Here is a 13,559-nt window from a genome sequence, read left to right as displayed (position 1 = left end):
AGCGTTTCTGCGTTAGAATCGACAGACAGCCTTAGTTGATTATAAGCTTAAGGACTTATATTTAATATGGTAAATAATGGCTTTTTCGCTTCAGATAGTTGATATTTGAGCCAATAGAACTCCTTGAGCGTCTGACATACGAGTTCCGACAGAAATTGAGACGGTCGACCGACTGCGTCGATATGCCGAAAGAGATGAGCAGCGGCAAGCGAGTTTAACATGAGAGAATGAAACTACCATTGAAATTAAATCTATAAGTAGAACTAACAAAATTCTTAATTTCAGGAACTGTACGAGATAGCGCTGGGCATGTGGCCTTCGACTGGCATGGTCCATTCTCATTGATTCTGAAGTCTTCTTGGCTGGTCGGTAGATATGTGCTCCTACTTGTAAGTTGGGTGGGAACATGTGGATCCTACTAATTGTCGACTCTTTTGATCGTGGGTATGAGGCTAGTTCAGGAAAGGAGTGCAGGACTGGCACCTAAGAGAGAGTTAATTATTCAGGACTTGTTCTTATGATTATTAAACTCGACCAAGCACACCAGCTCTCAGAAATGATAAGCAACCCTTTCGGGTCGGTGTGGTCTATTCGAGTCGAACCAGGCGGACATTCGGTTCGAGCAAACTTTATGGGGAATAGTGGATAAATATTTCTTATGCCTTTATGGGCAGAGATTCTTTTTGCGAAATCCTAAAATACCTTCACTGGTATAGCTACTCAGGATAATAATAATAGAAAAATTAAGGGTTTGCCTGGTCCATAATGTAATGAATACGTATATTTACTAGAACAGGAATAATTGAATTATGTTATAAGATAGAGATGAAACAGCACAGTTGTAGGAAAAGTATTCGCGAGTAAGGACTAATACTGCTAGTATGTTTACCGTATCAAATAATAGTCGATTGATCCGCTTCGGACTTAGGAGACAAAAGGAGATTAGGAAGAGACTGAAGCGGATTCAATTCGAAATTTGCTAATATGACGTTGGCCCCAAGGCGATGGTAGGATGATTTCCCATAGGATAACATACTAAATGACACGACGTTACACGCTCTAAACTTGTGCCAAATAGTTTGTATGTATGTATGAATGAAAGCCCGTATGTATGCCAATTTTTTTTTTACAATGGATAATACCATTTACGTACTTACCCAGTACACGTGCTCTTAGTAGATGCCAAGCTACTACACGGGGCGTACTGGGGTGTGTCTGGCTCTCATGGGGACGTCGCCATGATTAGGTAATACCGACTAAACTCCATTGGGCACCGCCATTGTTCCCCCCAGGGACCACCTCTCGGTATTACTTCTGGGGGGATGGCTGTACTTGATGTACTCACTCACTCTCGCTCACGCTTTCATACGTCCTGTATGAGGCTTACTTGGGTGCTCTCTCTCTGTCACACCTTGATTCACTCTCCAACACTCCACATGAGGTTTACTTTTGTGCTCACCTTTTTCGTTCCTTGCGAGGCTGACTTGTGTGCTCACCTTTCTCATTGCTTGCTAGGCTTACATTTATGCAAGACTCTAACATACCATGTGAGACTGACTTGGATGCTCACCCTATCACCTGGTTCACTCTCAATCGTACCACTCTATAACACCCCTGTCGCTTCCTCTGGCATCCCACGTGGGACATTTTTCTTAGGCCCCACATCTGACATACACTGTGAGGCTTGCTTGTGTGCTCACCGTTTTCATACCTTGTGAGGCTGACTTTTGTGCTCACCCTTAACATACCGTGTGAGACTGACTTGGATGCTCACTCTTTCGCTCCTCTTCCACGCCACGAGGCATCTAGCTAAGTCCCAACATACTACGTTACGATCCTCCCATCTTGGCATGAGGCAGTCCACATATACACCTATACACTCGCTCTTCTGCCTTGCTTCGGGGTGGCTGGGTTTACCCCTTGCACGGTTGCCAGTCGCTGTGCCAAACCTGCCTCAGCATGAACAGACCATTCACTAACTTGTCTGCGCTTGGCCTTTTTTGCTCCAACTAACCAATCACTAGTTAGTCGTGCCCGTCGTCTGTTGCTCGGTGCGCCAAATTCCCTATAGCCTACAGTCAATGTGGGTGGTTGCAGTCGAGACTGTGTTCCACTTCATCACCGATTGACACATCCGCTGAATAAGGGTATCAGGGGTTGTGTCCCAGCCGCAGACGTCAAGCATTTCTCTTCTTTCAACGTTGAAACGAGGACATACGAACAGTATGTGTTCGGCCGTTTCGTCTACACCTGGGCAGTCGGGGCAGGCGGGGACCTCCGCGTGCCCGAACCTGTGGAGGTACTGTCGGAAGCAGCCATGGCCTGACAGGAATTGTGTCAAATGGAAGTGAACTTCCTCATGGGGTCTGCCCACCCTGCTCGATATGTTAGGTATCAGCCGGTGGGTCCACCTACCTTTCGAGGAGTTATCCCACTCACGCTGCCATCTGGCGACCGAGGTCACCCTGGTGCGCTCGCGGGCTCCTCTATTTCCACGTAGCTCAAAGCACTCCTCATCTTCCCGGATGACCAGCCCGACTGGCATCATGCTCGCTATCACGCAGGATGCATCGTGTGATACCGTGCGGTAAGCAGATATCACTCTGAGGCACATCACGCGGTAGGTGCTCTCCAGTTTCTGTAACTGGTTAGCCTCCGATAGATACGGCAACGCCTGCCAGTAGCCTACGTCTACTGGCGCACACCTTTGAACTGTTGGACATCATCCTCGATAGTGCCGCAACAGCAGTCGACGCTCTCTTGCATATATAGTTGACGTGGCTGCCGAAGGTCAGCTTGTCGTCTATAATGACTCCGAGAGACTTCAGACTCCGCTGTGAGGTGATCACGACTTCTCCCACATGGATTACTGCATGTTGTGCCGACTTGCGGTTGTTGACGATAACTACCTCCGTCTTATGCTGAGCGAGCTCCAGGCCTCTCGCGCTCATCCATTCCTCCACTGTGTTGATCGCGTGTTCTGCTGATAGTTCTACCTCAGGGATTGACTCCCCATAGACCTCCACGATCTTGACCCCAGGAGGTAACTTCAGTCTCAGAACCCCGTTATACATGAGGTTCCAGAGCACCGGGCCTAGGATCGGCGGTAATCGGAACCCTTTTCTGACCGACATCGGTCTCGTATAGCAGTACGCGGTTCTGGAAGTAGCTTTTCAGGATCCGGTACAGACCCACCGGAAGGCTAAACCGGTGAAACGAGAGCGGAATGCACTATGGTCCCATAACTGTATTTAGGAAGACAAAACTGTTTGCGCCTAAACCGTTCGTTTTAGATATATAGTATCTTCGGCAAACTTTCTCAGAACTTTCTTTCCGATTTGTTTATATTAGTTGAATTAGGGTGGTCCTTGTGGTTAGGGTGTTCAAAGTATCAACTTCTTAGATATGTAAAATTCAGCTACATAATGTTCTACAAAGTTATAAATCAATCAAATTAAAGCAACTTTTCTGAAGAAACTATGTGGCAATCTCTAATGGTTCATGTGCTATGATTTTTGCAATATTTAAGGTAGGGTGGCTCTTTAAAAAATTGGTTTTCTATTAATATCTTTTTATGTGTTAATTTCTCGCCAATACTTTGTTCTAGAGGTTTTTAGAACTTTTGTAAATACACATTTTTGCCGAAGCAATGAAGTTTCTATCTCTTTTGTTTGTATAGTAACAGGCGATTTTCAAAACAAAAATGGTTTTTTTCAAAGCTATATATCTTCCAACATTGCAAATGGATTTTCAATATTTTAATTTCATTTGAAAGATCGAAACTTTTCTAGTTTTTGGTGAAAAAACTGCGGGAGTGTTATTTCTGTATAAAAAATCATTAATTTTTGAAAATGGTGTATTTTTCAACAAAAATCGTTCATAACTTTTCAAATAGATGAGATAACTTTGTTACTTCAGCAGAAATATTGACCATAAAAAGTTCTAAAAGTGCTGCAAACAAAGTATTTACGATAAATCAATGTTTGACGTGACAAATGAGAAATAGTGATTTTAAGGGGTCACGTTTTCATCACTCAATCTCTTATGGTAAAATCAACTGAGAAATAGTCATTTCATAGTTTCGACCGGGCCGGTCAGCGTGGCAAGCAGAATGTTAGCAAAAGTTGAGCAAAGCGAAATTGTTGCTGGCAGTTTCTGCGAGCATTTTGTGCGATTTGTGCGAGTATTCTGGCAACGAATTCGCTCAAATGCAACAACCGTTTCTGACAGAAGCGGTTAAACCAACCGATGCTGCTCACTTTTATCCAGAATCGAACCAGAAATGTACGGCCAAGATCTCTGAACGCTTCCTGATGTTTTGCTCGATTCGTGCTAAATTCTACCGGGTAGGAATTGCCAGGATCTTTGCACAGTTTATGTCCGAGTTATGCCAGAGTTTAGCTCGGTTCCTGTCAAAATTTGTCAGAAAACGCGAGCGAAACCGAGTTCGCCCTAGCTCAACTAACCCGACAAGATTCGCGCAGAAATCTAACAGGGCTGCCAAACCAGGACTTACAGAAATCTAGCAGAGCGGTCTCTGCCAGAAAATTTGCTCACTGGGTGGGTGTTTGTGACCTGTAGCCTGGTTGCTAGTTGAATTGTTTTCACTGAATTAAGATGGCGTCTCTTTGTTTTTCTACACGGTTAAATAAAACAACCTGCAGCATAAGTTCTTTTAACTTACTTTTGAGTTGTGCGTCGCTTTCGCACTTATTAGTGTTGTCAAAAACAAAACGAGAGATTCGACTCAGTCGAGGTCTTCCGTGGAGGAAGGTACTTTTAAGTTGTTTGGGGTATACTCAAAATTAGGTAAATTCAACTTAAATTTGAGTATAAAAAACCTATCAATGTGTTGTAATTTTTGCCGTGGGAAACTACCTTCAACACGGTTTACCTAATTTTAAGTTCCCCCACGATACAACGAGATTGAGTCAAAGGAACTCAATTTTAGGTAGTTTTTCGTTTCTGTGTAGTCTCTTTAGCTGACTCCAGCGATGCCAGATTTACAGACATGTCTGTATTTTACAGACTTTTGATGGTCTCCTACAGACGTAATCAGAAATCTACAGACTTTTAAAAGAGTAACAGTGTTTAACAAAATTACACTAGAATAATTTGACCCAAATACGAGTGATTCCTTCACAATAGTTTACTAATTTCAAGCTACTTTTAAAGTAACAACCTAGTGTAAATAGGATTTACACAACCATCTACAGACTTTTACAGACATTTTAATTATTCTTCTACTGACATATCACAAAAACATGTGGCATCGCTGGCTGACTCGACCCCTTTCTTTATTGTTGCCCGGACTTAACATGTCGCTGTCAGTTTGTCATTGTCAGCGATGCCAAATATACCGATTTGTCGTAATTTACATCGATTTCTTTTTAAAGGTGCGCTTACCTTTCACTATCAAATCCAGCCCGGGGACAACTTGACAGCTCCCATATATTGAACTCATAAGCAAATTTTGTGGTGATTTGGTGATGTCATGGCGGCTCGAATGGAGCAAAATTTGAAAAAGGCGCATCCCATTTACTATTTTCCATATCTAAAAAATAACCAGTTTAAGCATTTCTATCATCAAATTTATTTCGCTGTTTACATTAGAAACTGTCCTCATTTCCCCATACTTAAACGGAAACATAGATTCCATTTGGAATTTAAAAAATCCGAAAGAAAATAAATCGATTTTCGGAAATACAAGAAGATGACTTTCAAAATCAAGCCACTACCACTTATATTGGAATTTCCGAAAATCTTCCGAAACTAATCAACATCTCCTAAGGCATGAAATCCTCCGGTAGAGCCGAGAAAAATGCCAGAATAATTCTGAAGGGATCCATACCAAAACCATCGCAACATCTTCCGGACAGAATTATTGCAAAAGTCGAACAAAACTCTGGCCGAAGTCGAACAAAATTGTACATTCCTGGCAGCATTCTTGCTACCAAGCGCTACTGGTTTGATGCCAGAATTCTGATAAAAGCACACAAATTTTATTCAAAACCAATTTTGCTAAATGTGTAGAAAATCCTACATATATTGTTTATTCTCCCAATCAAAATGCTAGAATTCTTGACGTTCTTAATGAACTTGAAACAAGATGTCGCAGGTTGACGAATTGTTAAGCTTGGTGATTTACTTTCATTGGCCAAAAAGTTTTTCATTTATATTTCATTTATAACACCAATGATTTACCGATTACAAACTTCACACAACAAGAAAACCAAAACATGTTTAGGAAGGAAGAGAGCCGGTTGCTAAAAACAACACCTTCCAGCTAAATCTATAATAAGATTTATGTAACTTTGCTGACGGTTTCCAATCAGGGATAAATTTATTCTCTAATAATATTTTTCTTTATCCACATTTTGGAATACGCTTTTTCTAAATGTTGTTCTAGCCGCATTGACGGCGTTCATAACACACGTAACGAAACACGCTTTTCTCTTGAAACTTTTTCGTGTCGTTGTTCGTGGTAGTCGTACAGAAAAGGCATACTAGCGCCACCATCAAATCGGTGGTACATATATGAAACAAGCACTATCTGTCAAGTTGTCCCCGGGCTGATCAAATCATCCACAAAAATAATTTATTCAGATATCTGGTTGCCTGGTTGCAATCTGAAATCCGGATCAAGTGGAACAACCGATTCCGAAACCCCAATGAGATTCATAACATATTAAAATAATATCGATAACTTGCTGATTATTTGCTTATACTAATCAAGTAAACCATCTGCCAACGCTGATTTTCACCGACTCATCCAGGGATGCCAAGTGAAAATGTCTGGAATTGTCTGGATGGGCCAATTTTTTGGAAGCTCCATCCATGAGCTGTATTTGTACATTTTATTGATGGAATATGCTTGGTTGTCATACAAATATGTCTCGACATACTGAAAATTCTATAGTTGCGCTCCCTTTTATATTTCAAATGCTTAATTTTCAGCATGGAGAATCCGTGAAATAGATTGAATTTGAATTTCTAGGGATTCAGCATTTTGGATTGCCGGAACATCCAGCTGACGAAAATTCGGAAAATTTAGGCGACTTTCAGCGAAAAAACTTTGATATGTGGTGTTCCCAACTATTTTCAAATAGTGGTTTAAAAATCAACGAAGCCTTCTTGTATTTTATTTAGTTATTTTTCATAATGTCTGGATAAATCTGGACAAAATCTCTGAAATCTGGATCAGACAAAAATAAATCTGTATGTCTGGATGACGCTTAAAAATCTGGAGGAATCCAGAAAGGATCTGGAAGGTTGGCATCCCTGGACTCATCGAAACGCTGTGATTAGTGATGTCTGATTTTTGCAAATAATCGATTATCCGTTAATCGAATAATATTTGAGAGATTGATTAATTCATTCGATTAATCGACAAAAATAATGGATTAAAATCAATAATCGATTACTTATTAAATTCTATTCAAAATTATTTTTCAAAATTAAAATTTTGAAAAATTTGGAGAAGTCTGGTCATATTTTTTTACTCTGCGACTTTCGTTTTCAATGCCACCCTTCATTAATTATGCTCTCGATTAATTGATATCAGCTACTCGATTTGCTCGAAAGCTTGTAATCGATTATTGATTTTTCGATTATTTTGGAAATTAATCGATTATTTGCGTTAATCGAGTAAAAAAAGACATCACTAGCTGTTATATTTTATCTGTCAAAATCGAACAATAACAAAGAATTTTTTTGCCGTCTGCAATTTTATCCGTTGAAATGTTTTAATTTGAATTTTTGTTCCAGAATCCTTAATCGTATTAAATAAAACTTTCTGTGGAAATGGCGGACGAAGAAAACACGTTCAAAAAACCTTCAATCGATTTGAAGACTTTGGGGAAAATTCGTAAACCGGAACTACCTGTAACTACTTCAAAAGCAGACATTCTTGCGCCGTCCACATCAAAAGAGCCTACCAGGAAGGACATAGAGCCACTACTCCTAGGTGATACAAGTGAGATTCCTCCAGTCCCATATAAAGAGCCAAGCTGGTCCCGAAAATGTGACTCCTCGTTGAATTATGGTTTTGAAGTTCTCAAAAACGGTGTCATTATCGAAGAAGTGAAGCAATTGCAGAATAAGGCGTTTTGGCTGTTTGGACGATTACCAAATTGTGACATCAATATGGCACATCCGACCATTTCCAGGTATCATGCTATTTTGCAGTTCAAGAGCCCAACGGAAGAAACAAACTATGATTCCGACGACGAAGAAAAAGGAAAACAGTGTCTAAACGTTGAACCTGGATGGTACCTCTATGATCTCAATAGCACACACGGAACTTTCCTAAACAAACAACGCTTGACGCCGAAGACCTACGTTAGAGTGAGAGTCGGTTACATGATCAAACTGGGCTCGAGCTCCCGTACCTATATTCTTCAAGGTCCGCCAGAAGATGTAGACGAACCGTCCGAAATGACCATCACAGAAATTAAAGAAACTCGCCTGAAACAAGAAAAACTTAGGCAGGAGATGCTTGAAATAGAACGTCAGGAAAACGAACGAATTGCAAAACTTAAGGAAGAGGAAGGTGTAAACTGGGGGATGGCTGAGGATGCGGATGAGGAAACAGATCTCGCACACAATCCGTTTGCAGTTACGAACAACGAAGAACTGTTTTTGGATGATCCGAAAAAAACACTTCGTGGTTATTTCGAAAGGGAAGGACACGATTTAGATTACAAACTTGATGAACTATCAGCGGGGACTTACGTTTGTAAAGTGGAGCTGCCCGTTGATGATGACTTTGGCCGGCCCATTGTAGCGGAAGCAACACACAAAGGGAAAAAGAAGGAGGTAGTTGTGCAGTGTGCACTCGAAGCTTGCCGGATCCTAGATCGGTACGGTTTGTTACGACAGGCTACACATGGTGAGAAATATATTTCTGCTATTCTCAATTATCTTATAGTGGTTTATTTTTTACAGAACCGCGGCGTCGGCACACAAAAACGGCAGATTCAGACGACGACGACGACTTTCTAGATCGCACCGGAGATATCGAACGTCGTCGGCAGAGAAAGCTAGCCAAAACTTCTACAGAGGTTCACACCTACGAGGATCTCATTCGTCGTGAATCGGAGTTGCTTGAAAGATTGGAGGAAGTTGAAGCTAAAATCCAGCGCCATCAAATCATCGAAAAAGGAACACGCTTGCCGGAGAACGATGACGACGTGGACGATTTCCTAACGAAACTGTCCGAGGACAAACCGTATGATAAATTTGAAGTGCGTCGTTTGAGATTGGAAAAAGATAGACTCGCGAAAGATCATATAACGTTACAGAAACTAATTAAGATTGCAAAGCCTCTCGATTTGCCCAGTATGAGTCAGAAGCCGGGTACGTCCGGGGATACGAAAGAACAATTTAAGAAAAAGGTTATGCCTCTCTTTGGCAAAAGGAATAAACTCATCAAGACTTTTGGTATTAAGAATTCGGATATAAAAGTTGGTGGAGCGACGAGCTCCAACGGAGAAGAAGTTGAACAGGACGAGGAGGACGACAAGACAGGAGAACATCCGGAAACTAATCACACTGACAATGAGAAGCCTAAACGAATGCACGGTCCATCGTTCAATCCTGAGCTGTTGGAAAAGCATCGTAGTAGTATGGAAACCGCTGCTATGCCAGCATCATATAACGCCGATGACCATGACCAAGAGGAACAGGTCAATGAACAAGTTCCAACGGTAGAAGTCAAAAAGCGGAAAATTGAAGCCGACCTTGAACAAAGCACCGATAATTTAGCTACTGGTGTTAGTAGTAGCAAGAAGAAGCGCAACCGCCAGCGAGGACGAGAACGCAACCGGGATAATGTCGATATCGACGATACCGAGGAGTTGCAAAGTGAGGAAAAGAATGTCGAGTGGGTACCTCCGGAGAATCAACGTGGTGATGGGATTACATCACTTAATGCAAAATTCGGTTATTGAATTATCAATATAAAGTGGGATTATTCCTTACATTCATATTGAACTAGGTTCATTGAGATGACAATCTGACGCTGGGAATTATTACCAGTTGAGTCACTAAGGGCCGGTTTCTTCACTCTCGGTTAATGGTTAGGTTAAATTGAATGCACCGGTAAACCTGGTTTAAGGTTGCACAGAGAATGCGCAAAATTCGCAAACGAAAAAAAGCAGTTTTTTTTCCACACCGTATGTCAGATCTTCATAAAAATCAATCAGCAGTACTGTAACAACAATCTACATACGCTGATTGATTTTTATGAAGATCTGACATACGGTGTGGAAAAAACTGCTTTTTTCGTTTGCGAATTTTGCGCATTCTCTGTGCAACCTTAAACACAGATGCTAACAAAGGCATAAATTTTTCGAATTTGAGGTTCATATTTTTTTTATCTCGCAGTTATCTCTAGTGGAATTTGTTTATCATTCCTCCAAGCTTCTGAAACCACGCGCATCGATTAAACGTTCCCACATCTTGGTATCAAAGTCTGGTGAGAGAGGGTAGACAATGATGACAGGGGGAACATATTAAGTTTCAGTTCCAGGCAACGGGATATCAACAGTATCAATTACAGACTCGGACGGTCTTTATCCGGAAGCATCAACAGGGAGCGCTGAATGGTCCTCGAGCCGGTAGGGGAGACGATTTCTTAGTACAGTTCTGTTGCGGATCGTCAACACACCGAGTTGCACGTGTGATGTTTGTTTGGGAATCCAACAGTTGAGATCTGGCGGAGCAATACTCGGTGCATGCGTAGACAATATGTTCGATATCGCGATAACCGTCGACACAAGCGCAGATACCGCTATTTGCGAGCTTCTCAGAAAGAATTTTGATATAAACTTACTCAAAAGACCCCTTTATATACAATAAAACTGATACCCTCTGCTCTTTGCTAGTATAGGCCATTTAAATTTCGGTTCAGAGCACCACAAGACAATCGTTCGCTTTTTTACCCTTGCGGAAGCCAAATCGTGTATCTGACAGTAAAAGATTTCTTCAACCCAATTCTCGAGGCGGAATGGGATCATTTTCTTGAACAATTTGCGGATACGACATCATTTCAATCGGTCGACACCAGTTGTGGTCGGGGGCTTTTTTCCTGATTTTTGGGTGACGAAGACATTCACTTGTCTCCAATCATGTGGGACACTTACCCACAAGAAACTCAACAGGCATATTCTTCAGCAAGTTGAATTTGTTTATTTCAGACCCTTGGGATTTATTGATACATGAGAAGAGAGCGAGTGAGAACTACACCATCGAAAAAGCGTTTCGTTCGCGCTATCGTAAGAGAACATGGCGCAACCAATCTACTGTTCCGGTGGGGAATCTGGACAAACCATCTTGGTCAAAACAAATATCCACCGACTTGGGTATTCCACGCTCTCGTTAGTACTGGTTCACTTTCGCATACGCCGGGCCGTGCCACAAAGTATGCTCCGTAACTACGGCGCCAGTAGCTCCGTTTCTTGGCTTTCATCAAACTCTTCATTTGTGAACTGGCGATAGCTAGCGGGTAACCCTTCGTCCCGAAAGATCTTATAAGCGACAACCTTCTACGCGTACACGTCTGCGCACTTTGTGTGGAGGAAACAGTCCGCGAAAATTCATGTCTGGTACGCGTTTAGTCTGAGCTTGAATCATGGTGTCGAGAATCCAGCCTGCTAAAAACCCGTACTCTTCCTCCCGAGGAAGCTCTTGTGCGGATTCGATTTGGTTGGATATCGCGAACATGTAGTTTTTTTTAATCAATATTTTGCGTGAAAACATACGAAAAATTTATTGTGTTCGGTGGTCTTCTAGTTCTAGCTATTTTCCGTCGGCCTATTTCCGCTACGATGCCAAACACCTACGCTAAAGAAGTGACAACAACTCCCACTATCTCGACTAGATATCGACCCAACAACTCATGGACCGAGGGACCAACGGCTTCTTTACTTCCCTTCCGAAGGAAGGCGTGACCTCAAATTTTTCTCTCCTCAGAAAAATCTCAACGACCTCAGCTGGGATTGAACCCAGACCAACTGGGGTGAGTGGCGGTCACGCTTACTATTCAACCACCGGCGCCGTCATTCGGGGGTCGTGAACCGTCAGTAATAGTAATTATAATGGTCGCTACCATGGAAATCAGGGATTAGCCGCAGCGTTGTTGGAGGGACAAATCAAAGGCTCGCTGGTGGAGCCGGAATCCCTGTCAGCTCACCCGTGCTGGTCATATTGAAGTTGGTACAAATAGCTTAAGCTCATGAAATGAGGTAGATCGCTTATCATCATTACCGTGGGAGTTAAAATTACCTAAAATTAGTCTCGGTGCGGGAAATTTTTTTAGTCACGTAAATAAAAAAAAAAACAAAACAAAACAAACATCGGTGCGGGAAGAAGCTCCGCGAAACCATAAAGCCATTGGTGCCCAACTGAGGCTCTATAGGGGGAAGCAATGCATAATTCCCAAAAGTACTCCGTAAGTATTCTCGATCCAAGCGAATAATATTAAAGTCGTAAAAGTTCAGGTCTATTTCTGAAGTGAATCGTGTTTTGCATAATGGAAAAGCATCGCATTTCAATTTTATTTAGTAAAATTTTGAAAGAATCGATTTTCCGTGTAATGCCTCTGCAATTTCACTGTACAACAGTGATTAAACCCGTGACCTCGTTCGATGAATTAGCCAACGAAGGATACAATCGCTGAAAGGATGTTTTTACTAAACAATGTCAGAAAATTGTATTAATCCAGCGCTGGTTTCTTTCTCCAACTGAGGCACGGAAACCTTATCGGTATGACCAGCAATTTTTTTTGAGGACCTTGAGGAGACACCATTTGGCCTTTATAACGAAGATTAGGAGAGGATATATTTCTATTTCTATTGCTTCTAGCCACAGCAGAAGATGTTCCCTCGTGGGGTTCATCAGAGTCTCATTCATCAATATAAGGGAACACGGGGCTAGTTGGCGGTTGGGGTAAGTTGGCGGAACCCCATTTTCTCCGTCTCTATTAGACATAAAGCGCTGTCTCCCTTGTGTACCTCAAGTAATGTGAAACGCATTATCCAATGTGTTTTTGTTGCGAAACATTATGTTTAGTAGAAGCTGTGGGCGATATTGTGTTTTGAGCATACTTTGTAAATTTTCTTAATTTTAAACATTTTGTGTTATTGAAGGTGGTTTTCAATCTATTCCCCGAACGATTATACTTTTCGATATTGCGTGAAAAGAGCTTTCAGCATCCGTATAGATATTATACTTATTCATATCCAAAAGTAATTTTTGAAATCCTTTTTTATAAAATATGCGGTTGGGGTAAGTTGGCGGTAACGCACACGGGGCAAGTTGGCGGTACTATTTATAGTGCAAAAATATATTTTAATTTCTGAATTCCAAAGTAAGAGAAACTTTTTCTTGTGTCTCTCGTCAATGCAGGGCACAATTATTTCAGCCAATCGCCTGAAGAATTTCGAAAATTTGCTTTTGAATATGGAGTATCGTCGAAATCAAAATGACGGGGTACTGAAATATAATGACAAGTGTCGAATACTATACAGTTTTAGTGAAAAGACAATCGGCACATTTCA

The 13,559-nt window shown here is 41.6% G+C and overlaps 1 protein-coding gene across 1 annotated transcript; it reads left to right on the top strand.

The window, feature by feature from the left end:
- The first annotated feature begins 7,697 nt into the window (after window positions 1-7,697).
- Window positions 7,698-9,964, top strand: LOC131677762 (kanadaptin). Its single transcript, XM_058957788.1, has 2 exons — window positions 7,698-8,890; window positions 8,947-9,964. Exons 1-2 carry the CDS (start codon window positions 7,804-7,806, stop codon window positions 9,948-9,950), a joined length of 2,091 nt encoding a protein of 696 aa, XP_058813771.1. The 5' UTR covers window positions 7,698-7,803; the 3' UTR covers window positions 9,951-9,964.
- Window positions 9,965-13,559: the final 3,595 nt, after the last annotated feature.

The sequence above is a fragment of the Topomyia yanbarensis genome, chromosome 1 (assembly GCF_030247195.1).
Source record: "Topomyia yanbarensis strain Yona2022 chromosome 1, ASM3024719v1, whole genome shotgun sequence".
Taxonomy (NCBI): domain Eukaryota; kingdom Metazoa; phylum Arthropoda; class Insecta; order Diptera; family Culicidae; genus Topomyia; species Topomyia yanbarensis.
Note: the sequence above shows the minus strand (reverse complement) of the source record. Positions and strands in the feature narration are given on the sequence as shown.

Bases quoted from the DNA above. Each gene is read 5' to 3' on its own strand.
- LOC131677762 (XM_058957788.1), top strand. From the start codon at position 7,804: ATGGCGGACGAAGAAAACACGTTCAAAAAACCTTCAATCGATTTGAAG. The intron at 8,891-8,946 runs GTGAGAAATATA...TATTTTTTACAG, and splicing joins GTTACGACAGGCTACACATG to AACCGCGGCGTCGGCACACA.